Consider the following 14,172-nt stretch of genomic DNA (forward strand, 5'->3'; position numbering starts at 1 on the left):
TTTTATAAAACTCTCAAAAAGACACATAATAAGATTTCTTTTCATGTCCTTCAAAGTAGCCTTTGTAAGTATAACTACTTCCACATCTTCTTCCAAGGTAATATTTCCTTATAGGAAAATTAAAAAAGTGTGACGACTTCCATATTTTCCTCCAAGAAACTTTATGGGCTTATGTATCTTTATAAGTTATACCTTAGCAAGTCACATTCATGAGCTTGTTAGGTTGAGGATGAATTTCAAACAAGGCACACACTTTTTGAAGTAGTCACATTGATAATTATATCATGGGAGCTAGGATAGAAGGAGCCTTTATCATATAAGGAGTTTAGGAGTCCCAGGAGCTCGAAAGAGTGGTGTATAGGCATTAGATAGTCACAAATATCACTTCTTATCAAGGAGAGGAGAAGGCCCTGAGCTTTTTGAATCTCTAAGGGATGGAACTTCAAAGGGTCTATTCATTGAAAGAGAGATCCTAAGAGTCCTTTCCCATCAAGTGGAGTGATCGATTCGATCTATCTAAGAGTCCAAGAGTCATTTCCTATCAAGTGGAGTGATTGGAAGTGAGCAATTCGACTCATCTAAGAGTCACTTCTTATCGAGTGGAGAGAGAGATCTAAGGGTGTAGTGCGTACGGGCCATTTGCTATCGCGGGAGGGATGTAAGAGTCATTTGCTATTCAAGTGGAGTGGCCTAAGAGCAAGCTTGAAAGGACTTCTCTGTCCTTTTCTGTCAATTGGGGTGGAGGAAGAGCCATTCCCGATCAAGTGAAGGGAGGATCTAAGCGTCATCCTAAGAGTCATTTTCTACAAGAATTCCTGTAATTTAGTGAAGGGGACTGGTCTCTCAGTCGACGACGGAATCAGCATCATCTTGCAGGAAAGCATGGGGTTGATGAAGGCGTCGTTAAGATGGTGGCCGGTGTTAGTGATGATGGGTCTAATTCTCTCGTGCGGTGTGAGCTGCATGATGGGCCTGTCGACGAGCTCCTCGTTAGGGCACCGGCACCCTCTAATGCAGCAGCTTCTTCTGCAACATAATGTTCCGGCAAAGACAGTGATCAGGCCGGCACCACGGTCACTGTATAATAACGTCAGTACTCCTGCAAAGACGGCGCGGCTATCGGGAGTGGCGCAACCACTGCCGCTAGATCTACCGTACCACGACGGGCCCCTGATGGTGGGGCCGGCGGCGCTAACGGTGCACGTGATCTGGTACGGGAGATTCCCGGCGGGCCACAAGGTGGCGGTGGCGGACTTCATCACGTCGCTCGGGAGTACGGCGGGGGTTCCGGGGGCGCCGTCAGTGTCCATGTGGTGGCAGCGCGCCAGCTACTTCAAGGACTCGGCCAATCAGGGCGTGCCAACGCAGGTCAGTGTGGGAACCGTCTGCGGCGAACCGGGCTACAGCAAGGGCCGGCGCCTCACGAAGGCCGACGTGTCGGCGCTGGTGCGGGAGGCCATCGACGACCGGCAGGTGCCGGTCCCCAGCCCGCACTGCATCTACCTGCTGCTGACGGCCCAGGACGTCCTGGTGGAGGGTTTCTGCGTCAGCACTTGCGGCTACCACAGCACTATCAGCGGTGTCGCCGGCTACGGCGGGCAGGCGCCGTTCATATGGGTGGGCAACCCGGCGGCCCAGCAGCCGGGCCTGTGCGCCTGGCCCTTCGCCATCCCACGATTCGGGCCACGCGGCGCGAAGCCATTGGTCCCGCCCAGCGGCGACGTGGGCCTGGAGGGAATGATTATGAATATTGCCACCCTGCTGGCGGGGACCGTCACCAATCCTTTCAATACGGGTTACTTCATCGGGGATGAGAATTGGCCCCTGGAGGCCGTGACTGCGTGCCCAGGCATGTTCGGTTTTGGCCACTACCCGGGCTACCCCGGCACTGTGCTCGTGGACGAGGCCTCCGGCGCCAGTTACAACGCCCACGGCGTGAACGGCCGCATGTTCCTCCTCCCAGCCACCTGGAACCCTGTCACTAAGTCATGTGAGACGTTGATCTAATTATTCTGAAGAGAAGCCCTCTCTCCGTCTCTCCATCCACGTAGAGGGCAAAAACCTTAATACACTTAGAACGCGCTGTCGCTTTCTCTCCCTCTCTCTCTCTCGCTGCACCTACCCCTCAAGTCATCAGCCCTCAAAACCCCCCCATCTCGTATTCTCATATCTATATTGCACCTTACGTCTCGCCTCCATCGATATTGATACTGAACAGAGTCTCACAGTAACGCTAGCTCCAAGAACTCTAGTCTCACAATCTCCCTTAACAACGTACTAACTACCATTCCTACATTGATGCAAATTGTATACCAAGTAAAGTTATCATTGTGTGTACTTTTCTATGTAACACCCCAAATTGGACAGTGCAATTCAGCACATCGTTGTACGTCCTTTTGTTGCAAAACATAAAAGAACAAGATCACACTACTTTTCTAAGACAAAGTGTTGTGGATCCAACCATGAAATTCGCAAGTTTTGAAGCCACTTAACCATGTTAACTATAACACTTGAAATTCTGTGTTAACAAGGTAGGAGATCATTTACAAAAAGCGGGTCATGATGTTGTCATTCCATTCCAAATGTTATTAGGTTAGCAAGCACTTCAATAGAAAAAAGTCATGGACAACTTGTTGCATAATCATTTGATTGCCATTGTAACAAATAAGAAGGGTATACTAACGAAATCCTCAATGAAATTACAAGCAAAATTGTTTTAAAATATGAGGTTCTTCCATTGATATGCGTGTCAAAATGCTCATTGGAATATGAATATAGAATATACATTGGAATACACATCGAAATACATGTTGATATACCAATGATTATTTGCTTACCACATCGATCTCTTCGTCTCCCTAATTGTGAGAGCACGGCGTAGACATTGAGAAAGGAATTAAACTTGAGGTAGAAGAACCTATGGACGACAAAAGCAACGGCAACAATAATATCAACTCCATTCACAGCCATACCAATAGCTAAACAATGGAGCAAATCTCAAAAGATCCCAAGCCCTCACAGACTAAAGGTTTTCTTATTGATGTGGGTATAGTTAGGCTCAAATCAGAGTTGCAATGCTTGGAGTAGTTAAACATACTAGATATGAATGAATAGGATATCAACCAATTGATTTGATTTCCATCTCATAATTGCTCATGGTTGATAATGAAAAATGACATAGCCTTTGACACTCCACCGATGGAAAATACTAGCTCACAGACTTTGATGGGAACAATGACTCAAATCCTAAAATTCCACCATTAACCAAGTTTGGCAAGGCTAAGGCAAAACTCCCAATCAATCTCAAGTGTAAGCACCTTAGAAATATCATATTGGATAATGAGTTAGGAGCTAAGTATGAAAGATCCAAAAGATCTTGCCAAAAGTTTAAAAAGTACAAAAAAGGTGATTAAGTTATTGTTTTGCTTGATGCAAAGAGGGGCCGAGTTGATGAACCCTTAGTCTCTCATCAAATTCCCTTATTACTAGGAATCAAGTTCTATCCGAAAAGAAGGTAAAGGTGGCAAATCTTGCTAAACCACTATATGTCATTGACGATCTTAGTGGAGAAGATGCAAGTTATCTTATTAATCTACTCAAAGAGTATCACGATTTGTTTACCTAAAACTAACGCCTCAAAGGCATACCAACCCAAGTGTAATACACACAATCCTTCTGAAACTCGATGCCAAGAATCTACCCTATGAATCATTGCTACACGCATGGCATTCGAGAATAGTTAGAAAAATTGCACAAATTAAGACTCATTTATAAGATTGAGCATATAGATTGGGGTCATCCATTGTCATGATACTTAAGAAAAATGGTTAAGGTTTGAGTATAACTACAAAAAGTTCAATGCTACAATGGAACTAGAGTATTACCCACTACTATTTCATAGATCATATGATTGAGAAAGTAGTAGACATAGAACCTTATAACTTCTTGGATGGGCTTTTTGGCTATAATAAGGTGCAAGTTTACCTAGATAATTAGCATAAGACCACCTTTGCCATTGAAGTGGAAGTGTTTATCTACATTATTATGTTGTTTGGCTTGACCAATGCACTAGCCACTTTCCAATGTCTCATGTGCAATATTTTCAAAAATATGTTGGGATGACGGCTTGAGGTGTTTGTTAGCAATCTTTGTGTCCACTCCAATTGGGAGGAGAATCTTGAGAAACTTTGATTGGTCTTTGAAAGGTATCGATAGTATCAAGTCTCATTGAATCCCTTGGAATGTCAATTCTAGATTAAACACGGTACCATTTTGGGCCATGTAGTAACTAGCAATGGCATTGCAATGGACATTGCTAAGATTACAATAATAATGGATCTCCCACCACCCACTAATCACAAGGACATATAGTGTTTCCTTGGACATACTGAATACTATTGTTGCTTCATGTTGAACTACACTTTAATAACTCAACCACTCTACAAGCTATTGGTTATTTGGAAATAAATTACTGGCAGGCTTTGTTTGAACTATTGAAGAAGGCTCTAATGATCTCACCAATTTTGCAAGCCTTGGATTGGATGATAACCTTCCCTATGCATATACATGCTCCCAAAATTGAAATTAGAGTTGTATGGTGCCCGGTGATCATAATATGGACTTTCCTTTGAGTTTTTCTAGATAGAACTAGAGATGAACTATTTAATGATAGATTGGCCATAAGGATTAGCAATGGTGATATAAGTCATCGAGAAGTTTTGCTGCTACTTTTTGGCTACCTTGTTCACACTATTTGTAGACCATTAAGCATTTCTTTATTTGGTCAATAAGCCCTATGCTACATGTTGCATATTGATAGATAGCTTCTACTTATGCTAGAGTTCAACTATCTTGTGTTTATATATAAAGGAAAACAACACTTTATTGTCGACCATATATCTCATATCATTAGTGGTGAGGAAGCAATTGGGATTGAAGATAACCTCCCAAATGCCATGGGAATCCCAATCCCATTGATGAACTAGATAAGTGAAAGAAGAAGCAAAGAGAAAATATAGAACCAAGCTTATATCAAGACCAAAAATGGGTTCGACACTAGCTCTAGGGCTCTAGTCAGGCCTCCTATATTCACTAAAACAATCCCATGGCCTCACGGACAAGAGCGTATAGACACTATGAGCTGATTTATTGAAAGAATGTGCTTGTAGTAGATACTATCACTAGATTGTGGTCCAATGTGATGCCTTTCCCAACTCAAAGAAGGAGTACCCAAACACATCAATGCCTGGTAGCTTATAACACAAATAAAGGAAGCACCCCAAGCTTATCACTGTGGCTCCACTATGGCTCTCCTACACCCTAGGGATTAGCCCTAAGATGTGTGGTTTCAACATAAAGTACATACGCAATATAATTACGGCTCTCGTACACCCTAAGAATTAGACCCAAGATGTGCCATTTCAACATAAAGCGCATACACAACATAGTCCTCTCTTTTTACAAAACATTCCAAGAGATAATATAATCCTCACCAAATTAGTCCCCAAGGAAATGATTAATCTAGATCTACAACACCGGGAGTCTCACACTCATTGTGGGTCAGTGAGTCGAAATCAAGTGTTGTGCATCTAGGAGATCATTCTCTTAATACCACATATAAAAATGCTGATGCAAGGTGAATGACATATATGGTCAAACAAGTAAACTTATAAATCATTCAATGTGGATGTACACAAACAGCCCCTTTACGATTTCACTCTAGTGTATTGCTTTGTTGCTAAGACAACACTGAAATAACCCATGCTACTGCCCTTTTTAAGACTTAAATCAAATGAATCCTATATGCTAGAATATGCATAAAATCACAATTTAATTGATACTTAAGTTCCACAATCCCCTTTCCCCTATCATTTAAGATTTTGTATTTGATGGGTAGGTTAAAAGAGTATTTTATGTAAATTTTCTTTATGTAGAAAGTGATGAACACACACAAAAACATATAAATGGGAGTAAATTAAGGTGAATCCTCATGTTTTACCTCTGTTATACCTTCAAAAACATAATTCTAAATTTTCATTATTTTTTGACAAAAACTATTTTTTTCCTATAAATGGGAGTAAATTAAGGTGAATCCTCATGTTTTACCTCTGTTATACCTTCAAAAACATAATTCTAAATTTTCATTATTTTTTGACAAAAACTATTTTTTTCCTACTTTCTTTGTCCCAAAACTGTATTTTTGAGTATTTTTTCTTATTCTCTTTATATAAAAGACTACATTTTCTATTTTTTGATTGAAAAAATTAATCCATACTTTGATCCATCAACATATTTAATTTTATCCTATACGAACATGCTTTGATTGCTCAAAATTGAGAAAAATATTATTTTTTACTTAAAATATGCATTTTGGGATTTCTAAAATTAATAAATGGCATGTAGTGTATTTTATGATTCATAGCCCTCAAACACATTAGACCCAAGCTTAAAAAAAACTTCGATCACACACGAACAAGGTTTGCATGCTAAAATGTAAAAAAGAATCCGAATTTCTATTAAAAAGAGGCTTATTGCTATTTTTCATATTTCGGGTCTCAAGAATTGATTTTATGGATAGTGATCAAACCTGCCATTCAATGTTGGTCATCATTCCTCAACATCAACATGATTTCACATAAATCTGATTTAAGCCAGACAATCGGTCCCCATCCCGCCGATATTCTCTAAATAATTTCCACATGAATTACCTTCAAGAGGAGAGAGAGGGAGGAGAGAGAAAGATTGATTTTTCATCTTCGTGATTAGGCCACCATTTTGGAGCCAAGACCGGTGATAGAAGGCGAAATGTTTGAGCAATTGGTGGCTATGATCAATTACTATGCTTCTTCTCTACCTCTATATAGCCCCCCCTCCCCCTCACCATTTTCATGGTGTTGTGCAAGTAGACACCATGTTTTTTTTTTTTTTTTTTTTGCAATCAACAAAAAAATGCCCCCCATCCCCTTCACACAAAAATTTTGGGGGCCTAAGGCCCCAAAGGCCACAACTCTTCCTATTTGAAGTCATTTTTACATTGCATTTTGATTCCCTTTGCCTAGCCTTTGGCTATTGCACGTGTTCGATGACCAAATTATGAATTGAAAATTTCTATATGACTGTCTCGAAGTCCCACACTGCTTAGAACTCATTCCAATTTATTATGACACTTATTAAAAATATGAAAATTTTGAGACCATTTTGAGATATGTTTTTCAAAGCGCTTTTAAATCCCGCCTTCTATGGCCACTTAAAATTGTAGAATCCGCATCCGCCACTTTCATTGAGCTTTAATTTTTGTTTCAAATTGATAGAATTTGGCAAAGTTTTTGGCTTTCTTTGGATCATAAAATCTTGCTCTCATTAGCAACAATGAGATAGGGCAACTCTGTCCATCGAATCCATGAGTTGATTTGCACATTCAAAACCATAAAGGGCATTAAGCTGCTACAAAGAAAATACAAAATAAAACACAAATTCAAATCTCACCCTACCCCATAATAAATCAAGGGATAAATATCCACAAGGAAGAGGCCAAGTATAGTTTGACAGAGATCAAGAGCTAGTCACTAACCAATTGCTCCAACATAGACCTGCTAAAATGAACCATTGAAAGAGTCATCCTAAGTGGTTGTCTGATGTGCTTATCGCTTAGGACAATAGGACCAATAACTCCTACTAGGCAAGGGCTCCTACAGCCAAGTTTTCCATTTTCAAAGACTTTTCATTGAGCACTTCTCTTTATACTTCAAGACTTGATACTCGGGCATGTAAAAAGAAGGGAGTTGAGCATATTGTGATCCAAAGAGAATAGGGCATCGGTCTTAGGGCCTAGCTTGGTACCCAAGATTCTACTAAGCTCTCGCAAAAGGTGACACTAAATTCTCTTTCTTCCCGCACTTTTATTTTTGCTTCAACCATCCTTATTTACTTTTTGGCTAAATGTTACTCCTAAGAAGACAAGGCATTGGCCCCGAGTTTGCTAACTCATCCCCAAGAACCTATGAGGCCTTCACAAGGTAATGATAATCTTCTCTTAGAATTTTTTATTTATTTCTTTTCTTTTTTAAGGGTTTAGAACCCCTTTTTATACACCTTTGTATACTAGGATTTTCAGATATATTCATTGTCTCCTCCCTTTCTTTTATTTGGAAAGCTTTTCTATTTACCTTTAAACTACTAATAAAAGCTCCTAAAAACAACTGTCTAGCAAGCTACCAGAACAGGGTTATTAGGACTACTTGCAAAACAAATCCTCAAATGCTTGCCAATGCCTTGACAAGAGATGTTGTCAGAGTGTTTGGGGTTGAAATTCTACTGTGGGGGTAAGAGATAGCAGGGTGAAGGGAGATTCAAGGAGAGGAGTAGACGGAAGAGAAGGGGTTGAAAGAAATAGAAGATATAGAAGAATACTCACAGAGTTGAAGCCTGTCAATTTATTTCTACATTATGAGAATATAAAATTCTTGTAGACAAAAACGTGCATAAAACTATACCTTCCTCTATGCTGCTTAGACCGCCAAACAGATGCTTCCATTGGCTTCGAAAGGGTGATAAAATACCAAGAAACCTGGCCAGAATTCTGCTAGATCACTCCTACTTCATCTCCCACTTCGGAGTAATGTTCACTACCTGAAAAAAATGATCGCGCATATTCGCACGATTTTGCCAATCCTTCTTTTTACATAAAATCCTCTCAAAATGGCTGAAAGCTACCTACTTTCTTTTACATTTCATCCCATTCTAGAAGTTATCTACAGTTCTTAGATTTTTACAAGAGATAATATCTAAAATATCAAAAATTGACTAGACTTGCCCAAAAATCTAATATTTTTGAACCATCCACACTACGGACACTGACACTAATGTCTAAAATGGCATTGGATCTCTAGATCAATAAGAAATCCGCACTCTAGAGTTTTTCACACCGTGTGCATGTAGCAGCATGACATCCACCCCCTCCTAACCTGCACATCCTTTGGCATGTGCCAAAGTCTTACGAATCTGTAGTGTCAAAAGAAGTATCTTCTACCATGTCAGTGTCTTCATCTTATACCTCTTCTTCTTCCATATTTTCATGTTCATGCTCAGTATCCAACTCCTTCAACTCATACATTGAAGATTCCCTACGTTTAAAGAGCTTGATATGTTTTCTAGCCATTGGAATCCTTAGAGCTGTCCCATCAATCTCATTTAATGCATAGGTAGCATTATAAAAAACAAACCTTACCACGTATGATCCAAACCACTATTTTGCCATCTTTCGACCAGCACTATGTTGATTTTCCAAGCTGTTGTCATAAACCAGCACCCAGTCCCCTTCTTGTGTAGCTTGTGGTCGAAGTCTGTGTTGCTTGTTAAACGTCTTCTTGTTCTTGATCCTTGCAATCTTTAGCTTTTTCATGGCTTTCTCAATGTCTTCAGGCCTTCTTTCTAACTGTCTAATGCATAGGGTCAACAACTCTTCTCTATTCAAACCCTCTTCCCATGGTAGAACACTCCAAGTAGCAATAGTCTCCTCAATAGGCATGTTTGGTTGTTGTCCATATATTAATTCAGTAGGCATATACCTTGTAACTACACTATGAGTGGTCCTATTAGCCAACAAAGCAAAGGGTAACATTCTTGGCCACTCTTTCATCCTGCCCTTGCATGACTTTGCTATTACCTTAATGATAGGTTGATAACCTCTTTCACTTTTGCCATTTGCTTGAGGATTATAGGCTGAAGCTAAAGCTAGCTTTACCCAATCGTAAAAATAAGTCATGAGCCTCGTCTACATCCAATTCTTCTCTATCTGCAATCACTTTAACAACACAACCATACCTGCAAAAGACTTCTTCCAATAAGAACCTACAAACTACTTGAGTAGTCTTTGAACTAAGAGCTCGACCTTCCACTTGATTTGTCAAGTCATCTCGTGCAAGCAAAAGATATCTCATATTCCATAAACCTGTAGGCATAGTAACTAAATCAACTACCCACTTGTAATGCATAGACAATGGATAGGTCAATTGCAATCCATCTCTATGATTTACCATGGAATACATCTGATATACACTGCATGATTCCACATAATGCTCTACATATTTATACATTCTTTGCCACCAATACTTATCTTTGATCTTGGCAAATGTGCCCCACACTCTATGTCCTGCCCATAAGCTTTCATGAAACTCTTGCATGACCTTTTGTTGAGAAGCCCTATCTCCCAATACACATACTGGAGCTCCTCTCTTTTTCTTTGCATGCTTCCATAAATATATGTATTTCAAGAAAAAGCCATAAGCTTTTCTTTTAATCCTTTTGAATTCAGCTTTAGACCACTCAGCCTTCTTTGTCATGAGGTTGAGATATTGGCCTATTTTCAGCAAATCATCCTCATACAATTCTTCCAAAAATTGTGTTCTCACTGAAGCATAACACTAATGATGCTCTCTCTCTACTGCCCATCTCTTCTTCATGGCTGTAAGTTCTTTTCTTACTATTGAAATCCTTGTTACAACAATTGTACCTCTAGTAACAGCATACTCATTCCCTACTGTCAAAAAGTCATTTTAAGCACCTATCACATCATCCTCTTCATCTTCCATTAGTTTCTCTTCATCTTCAAACCTTGCTCATGAAAGCATGCCAGCCACGGGGTTTTCTCTACCTACAATATGCTGAAAATTAGGGTTAAGTGACTTTATATATGCAATCCACTGTAACATGGCAATATCAAGAGCTAAGAAATTTACTATCATGCCCAATAGAGCTAGACAATCAGTCTCTACCACTACATGAGCTCTTATAAAATACTCCCGATCACTGTTAAGGGCTGTCACTACACCCCAAAGCTCTCTTTTTACTTGAGAATACCGCCATTACCATTCATTGAGGACCTTTGCTCCAAACTGAATGACATACCTATTCCCATCAGTATGATCTTGACCCACTACCCCAACCAATGCCAATTGGGCTTGTATCCACAGTGAGAATAATAGGCTTCCTATTCTTATAATTTGCTCTCTTTAGTGTTGGGGTTGAAATCAATAAGCTCTTTAACTTTTGAACTGCCTTCATATGTTGTTTACCCCACCAAAACTTTTGCCCTTTTCTCAAAAGCTAATATAAACTTTCAACCACATGAGGAAAATGTGGAATCCATATCAAGTAAAAGACACATGCACCCAAAAATCTTCTCACCTCAGATACTTTAGAACATGTCTCCCGCATCTTGCTTATGGCATGAATCTTTACTGGTGAGGAATTTCTCCCATATGGTCCACATATGTGCCCAACAACTAATACTTCCTCCACTCCAAAAATTTACTTTTCTCTAGACAGAGTCAAATGAACTTCTTTAAGACGGCTCAAAATCTTGTCATAATCAACAATATGATCAGCTACAAACGTTCTACATCCTTCTCATTTAGATCTTCATTCTTCTCATGGATATCACACCCTTTTATTAGCACATCACCAAGAAAGGGTAAGGTCAATTGAGGAATATACTCCCTCAAAACTTTATGCATAGCATTCATCATATGTGCCATTGAATTGGTTGCTCCCTATGGAAGCGTACACATCCTAACCAATCCAAGTGGTGTCTTCATGGTAGTAATATCCTAGCTTTCTAATGCAAGCTAGAACTGATCATATCCTGAATATAAATCACCCATAGAGTAAATTGCCTTGCATGAAAATGCTTCTGCAAATTCATCCACTATCGGGCCTGATCCAACATTCCTTATGGTGACCTTATTAACTAGTTGTAAATCTTGTATAAATCTCAAAGAACCATTCTTCTTTGGAATAGTAAACCAATGATTCGAATATGGAGCTGAAGAGGGCTCCAAAATTTGCATCCTAATCTTCTCATTCAAAAACTCCAACAACTTAGGCAAATATGCCTGAGGCACTCGAATAGGCTTTAAATTCCATGGCACATGAGGTACTCTAAAGATCGCCATAGGTGCAACTATGGTCGAATCAACACATCCAATTTCATTAGGCTGAAATGCAAAGGCTTTCCCATGCCTTGCCAACATTTGCCAGAAATAAGCTCTTTCTGTAGACAAAAGAAATCTTGTATCACCAATTTTCAACTTTTTTAAAGTCTTAGCTATAAATTTATGTCTTACTCCATGTGGATCCCATAAACTAGGTTGTTGAGTCACTTTTTTAGTCAAACCATCACTTTCAGGTGGTAAAGGCAAAGCCACATTCTTAACCTTTTTTGCAAATGTTTTGTACTTTGTGTCCACCCTTGCTTCAGTCATGTTTTGCAACCCATATTGCAGCCGATTATTCATGCTCAACAAACTCTTGAATGACTTCATACATCTATAAAGCGTCAACATAAATAACCTCTTTTTCTACCCTGTTTTTAGCATGAATTGCTGCAAAAATTTCAACCACTATATCAACATCAACCAGCCTTGAAAACAACCCTGAAATACCTTCATTTGTAGCCATCAAATCATATATCTTCAGCTCTTTTTCAACCCATCCTACATATTTCTTTTCAGCCTTGCACATGTAGAAATATTCTTAAAATCATTAAGACTACATGCTGTCCATTCCTACAATCCACACACAAACACAATTTCCCCCTTTCTTAGAGGCATAATTATCTTCCTTGAGGCACTACCATAGCCTCCACTTACAGTAATGCTGTCTAAAAACCCTTAAAATCTCATGCATTAGGTGGCATAGGGTTATCCCGCAACCTGTCCCAATTGCAGGGATGATTCACACAAACAGTGAGAAACTAAACTGCCTCTGTATTGTCTTTACTCTGAACCTGAGCATATGAAGAACCATCATCCAAGGATTTTGTTTCTAGCCTTGATTTTGAAATATAGGGCTGTCCCAAAATCACTGGATAACTATATGAATCCTACACAAAAAAATGATATTCATCCCTAACATCTCCAATAGCCACGGGTACATTTGGACAAGCGGCATAAAGATCCCCTGATGAATTGTTTGCTACCCACGTGTGCCATCTAGAATCTACATCAATGGGCCATCCTCCATTCTCATTCAAATTGTGTGCCATAACATTGATTTTGGAACCATGATCCAAGAGAGCTATGTAAGACATCTCTCTTTCTCCTACTTTAACAACTGTCTTTGTTGTAGCACAAGCCCAATGCGTTCGTGAATAATGACTGCTTGGAATACAATTAGCATCTTCTTCTTCATGTGCTTGTTGATGGACATTCCCATTATACATAACCTTCTCTCTATGGTTACTGTTGCCCATAATACCAATTTGAGCCACAATCTTGCTGTCAACACTCCCATTTAACCCATTTTCAACATTAGCGTACTTCAAATCAACATTACATGCATCATCATATTCCCTATGAAGTTGTTTCTCTATGCCTTTGTCAACTTGCATCAATGCTTGCAAAACTTCACCATCAAACTGTTTTTTTCGTTTCATCATATCAATGATTGCATCATGAAATTCACGCTTTGCAATTCCAAGAACTTCGCCAAGTGTGAATTCCACTCTACTACCAAGTATGAGATCTTCCAATACTCTTTTAAGGTTTGTGGCAGTCTCAAGATCCGATTGTAACACGTAACTAGGCTACTTGCCCCTTTTCTTTCCTTCTTGTTTCTTCTCTTGAGACGCATCCTCCATAACATGCTTAGGTAGGGCTTTTTTAGCCTCTTTTTGCTGCTCTATTTTACTTCATGTAATGCATTTAGATGGGCCTAAAGAGGAAGGACCAGTGGTGTCCTCATCTCTTATTCTCGTTTCTTCTACAAGAGCTTCTTGATTATGAACCTCAGTCAAATAAGCATAGGTTGAAAATGAATCCATTGGTGCACTCCATCCTATTTTTCATTGTACACTCTGACTTGCATCAGCCAATTCAAACTTCTCGACCCATATGTGGCTACATCTATGGCAACAAATGTTGTCCTTGCAACCATTTCTTTCAACCTCTTCTACATGATGCCACCATTTTCAAAATTTGGCTCTATTGAAAGACCAATTTCTGTTGCATGTATTTTTTTGTCTGTTCAAAAGACTAACCTTTTTGCTTCCGCTTCATGGTAAGCTATACAATCTCGCTTTTCATGCTGTAAATGTCACACCAAATGCATCTTCTCTTGTATCCTTCTCTATACGGCCTTTGGGATGTTGCTTGACCCTTCTCTTCTACCTTGATA

General features: G+C 39.5%; 1 protein-coding gene across 1 annotated transcript; it reads left to right on the forward strand.

Annotated features, from left to right (window-relative positions):
• Positions 1-363: 363 nt before the first annotated feature.
• Positions 364-2,422, forward strand: LOC148041065 (protein PHOSPHATE-INDUCED 1-like). The gene has a single exon (XM_087687407.1). It carries the CDS (start codon positions 883-885, stop codon positions 2,005-2,007), a length of 1,125 nt encoding a protein of 374 aa, XP_087543533.1. The 5' UTR covers positions 364-882; the 3' UTR covers positions 2,008-2,422.
• Positions 2,423-14,172: the final 11,750 nt, after the last annotated feature.

The sequence above is a fragment of the Lygodium microphyllum genome, chromosome 1, assembly GCF_053477565.2.
Source record: "Lygodium microphyllum isolate KBCC chromosome 1, Lygodium_microphyllum_v1.1.10, whole genome shotgun sequence".
NCBI classification, from domain to species: Eukaryota; Viridiplantae; Streptophyta; class Polypodiopsida; order Schizaeales; family Lygodiaceae; genus Lygodium; species Lygodium microphyllum.

What these genes read in the sequence shown, in the direction of transcription:
- LOC148041065 (XM_087687407.1), top strand. Translation starts at nt 883, where the DNA reads ATGGGGTTGATGAAGGCGTCGTTAAGATGGTGGCCGGTGTTAGTGATG.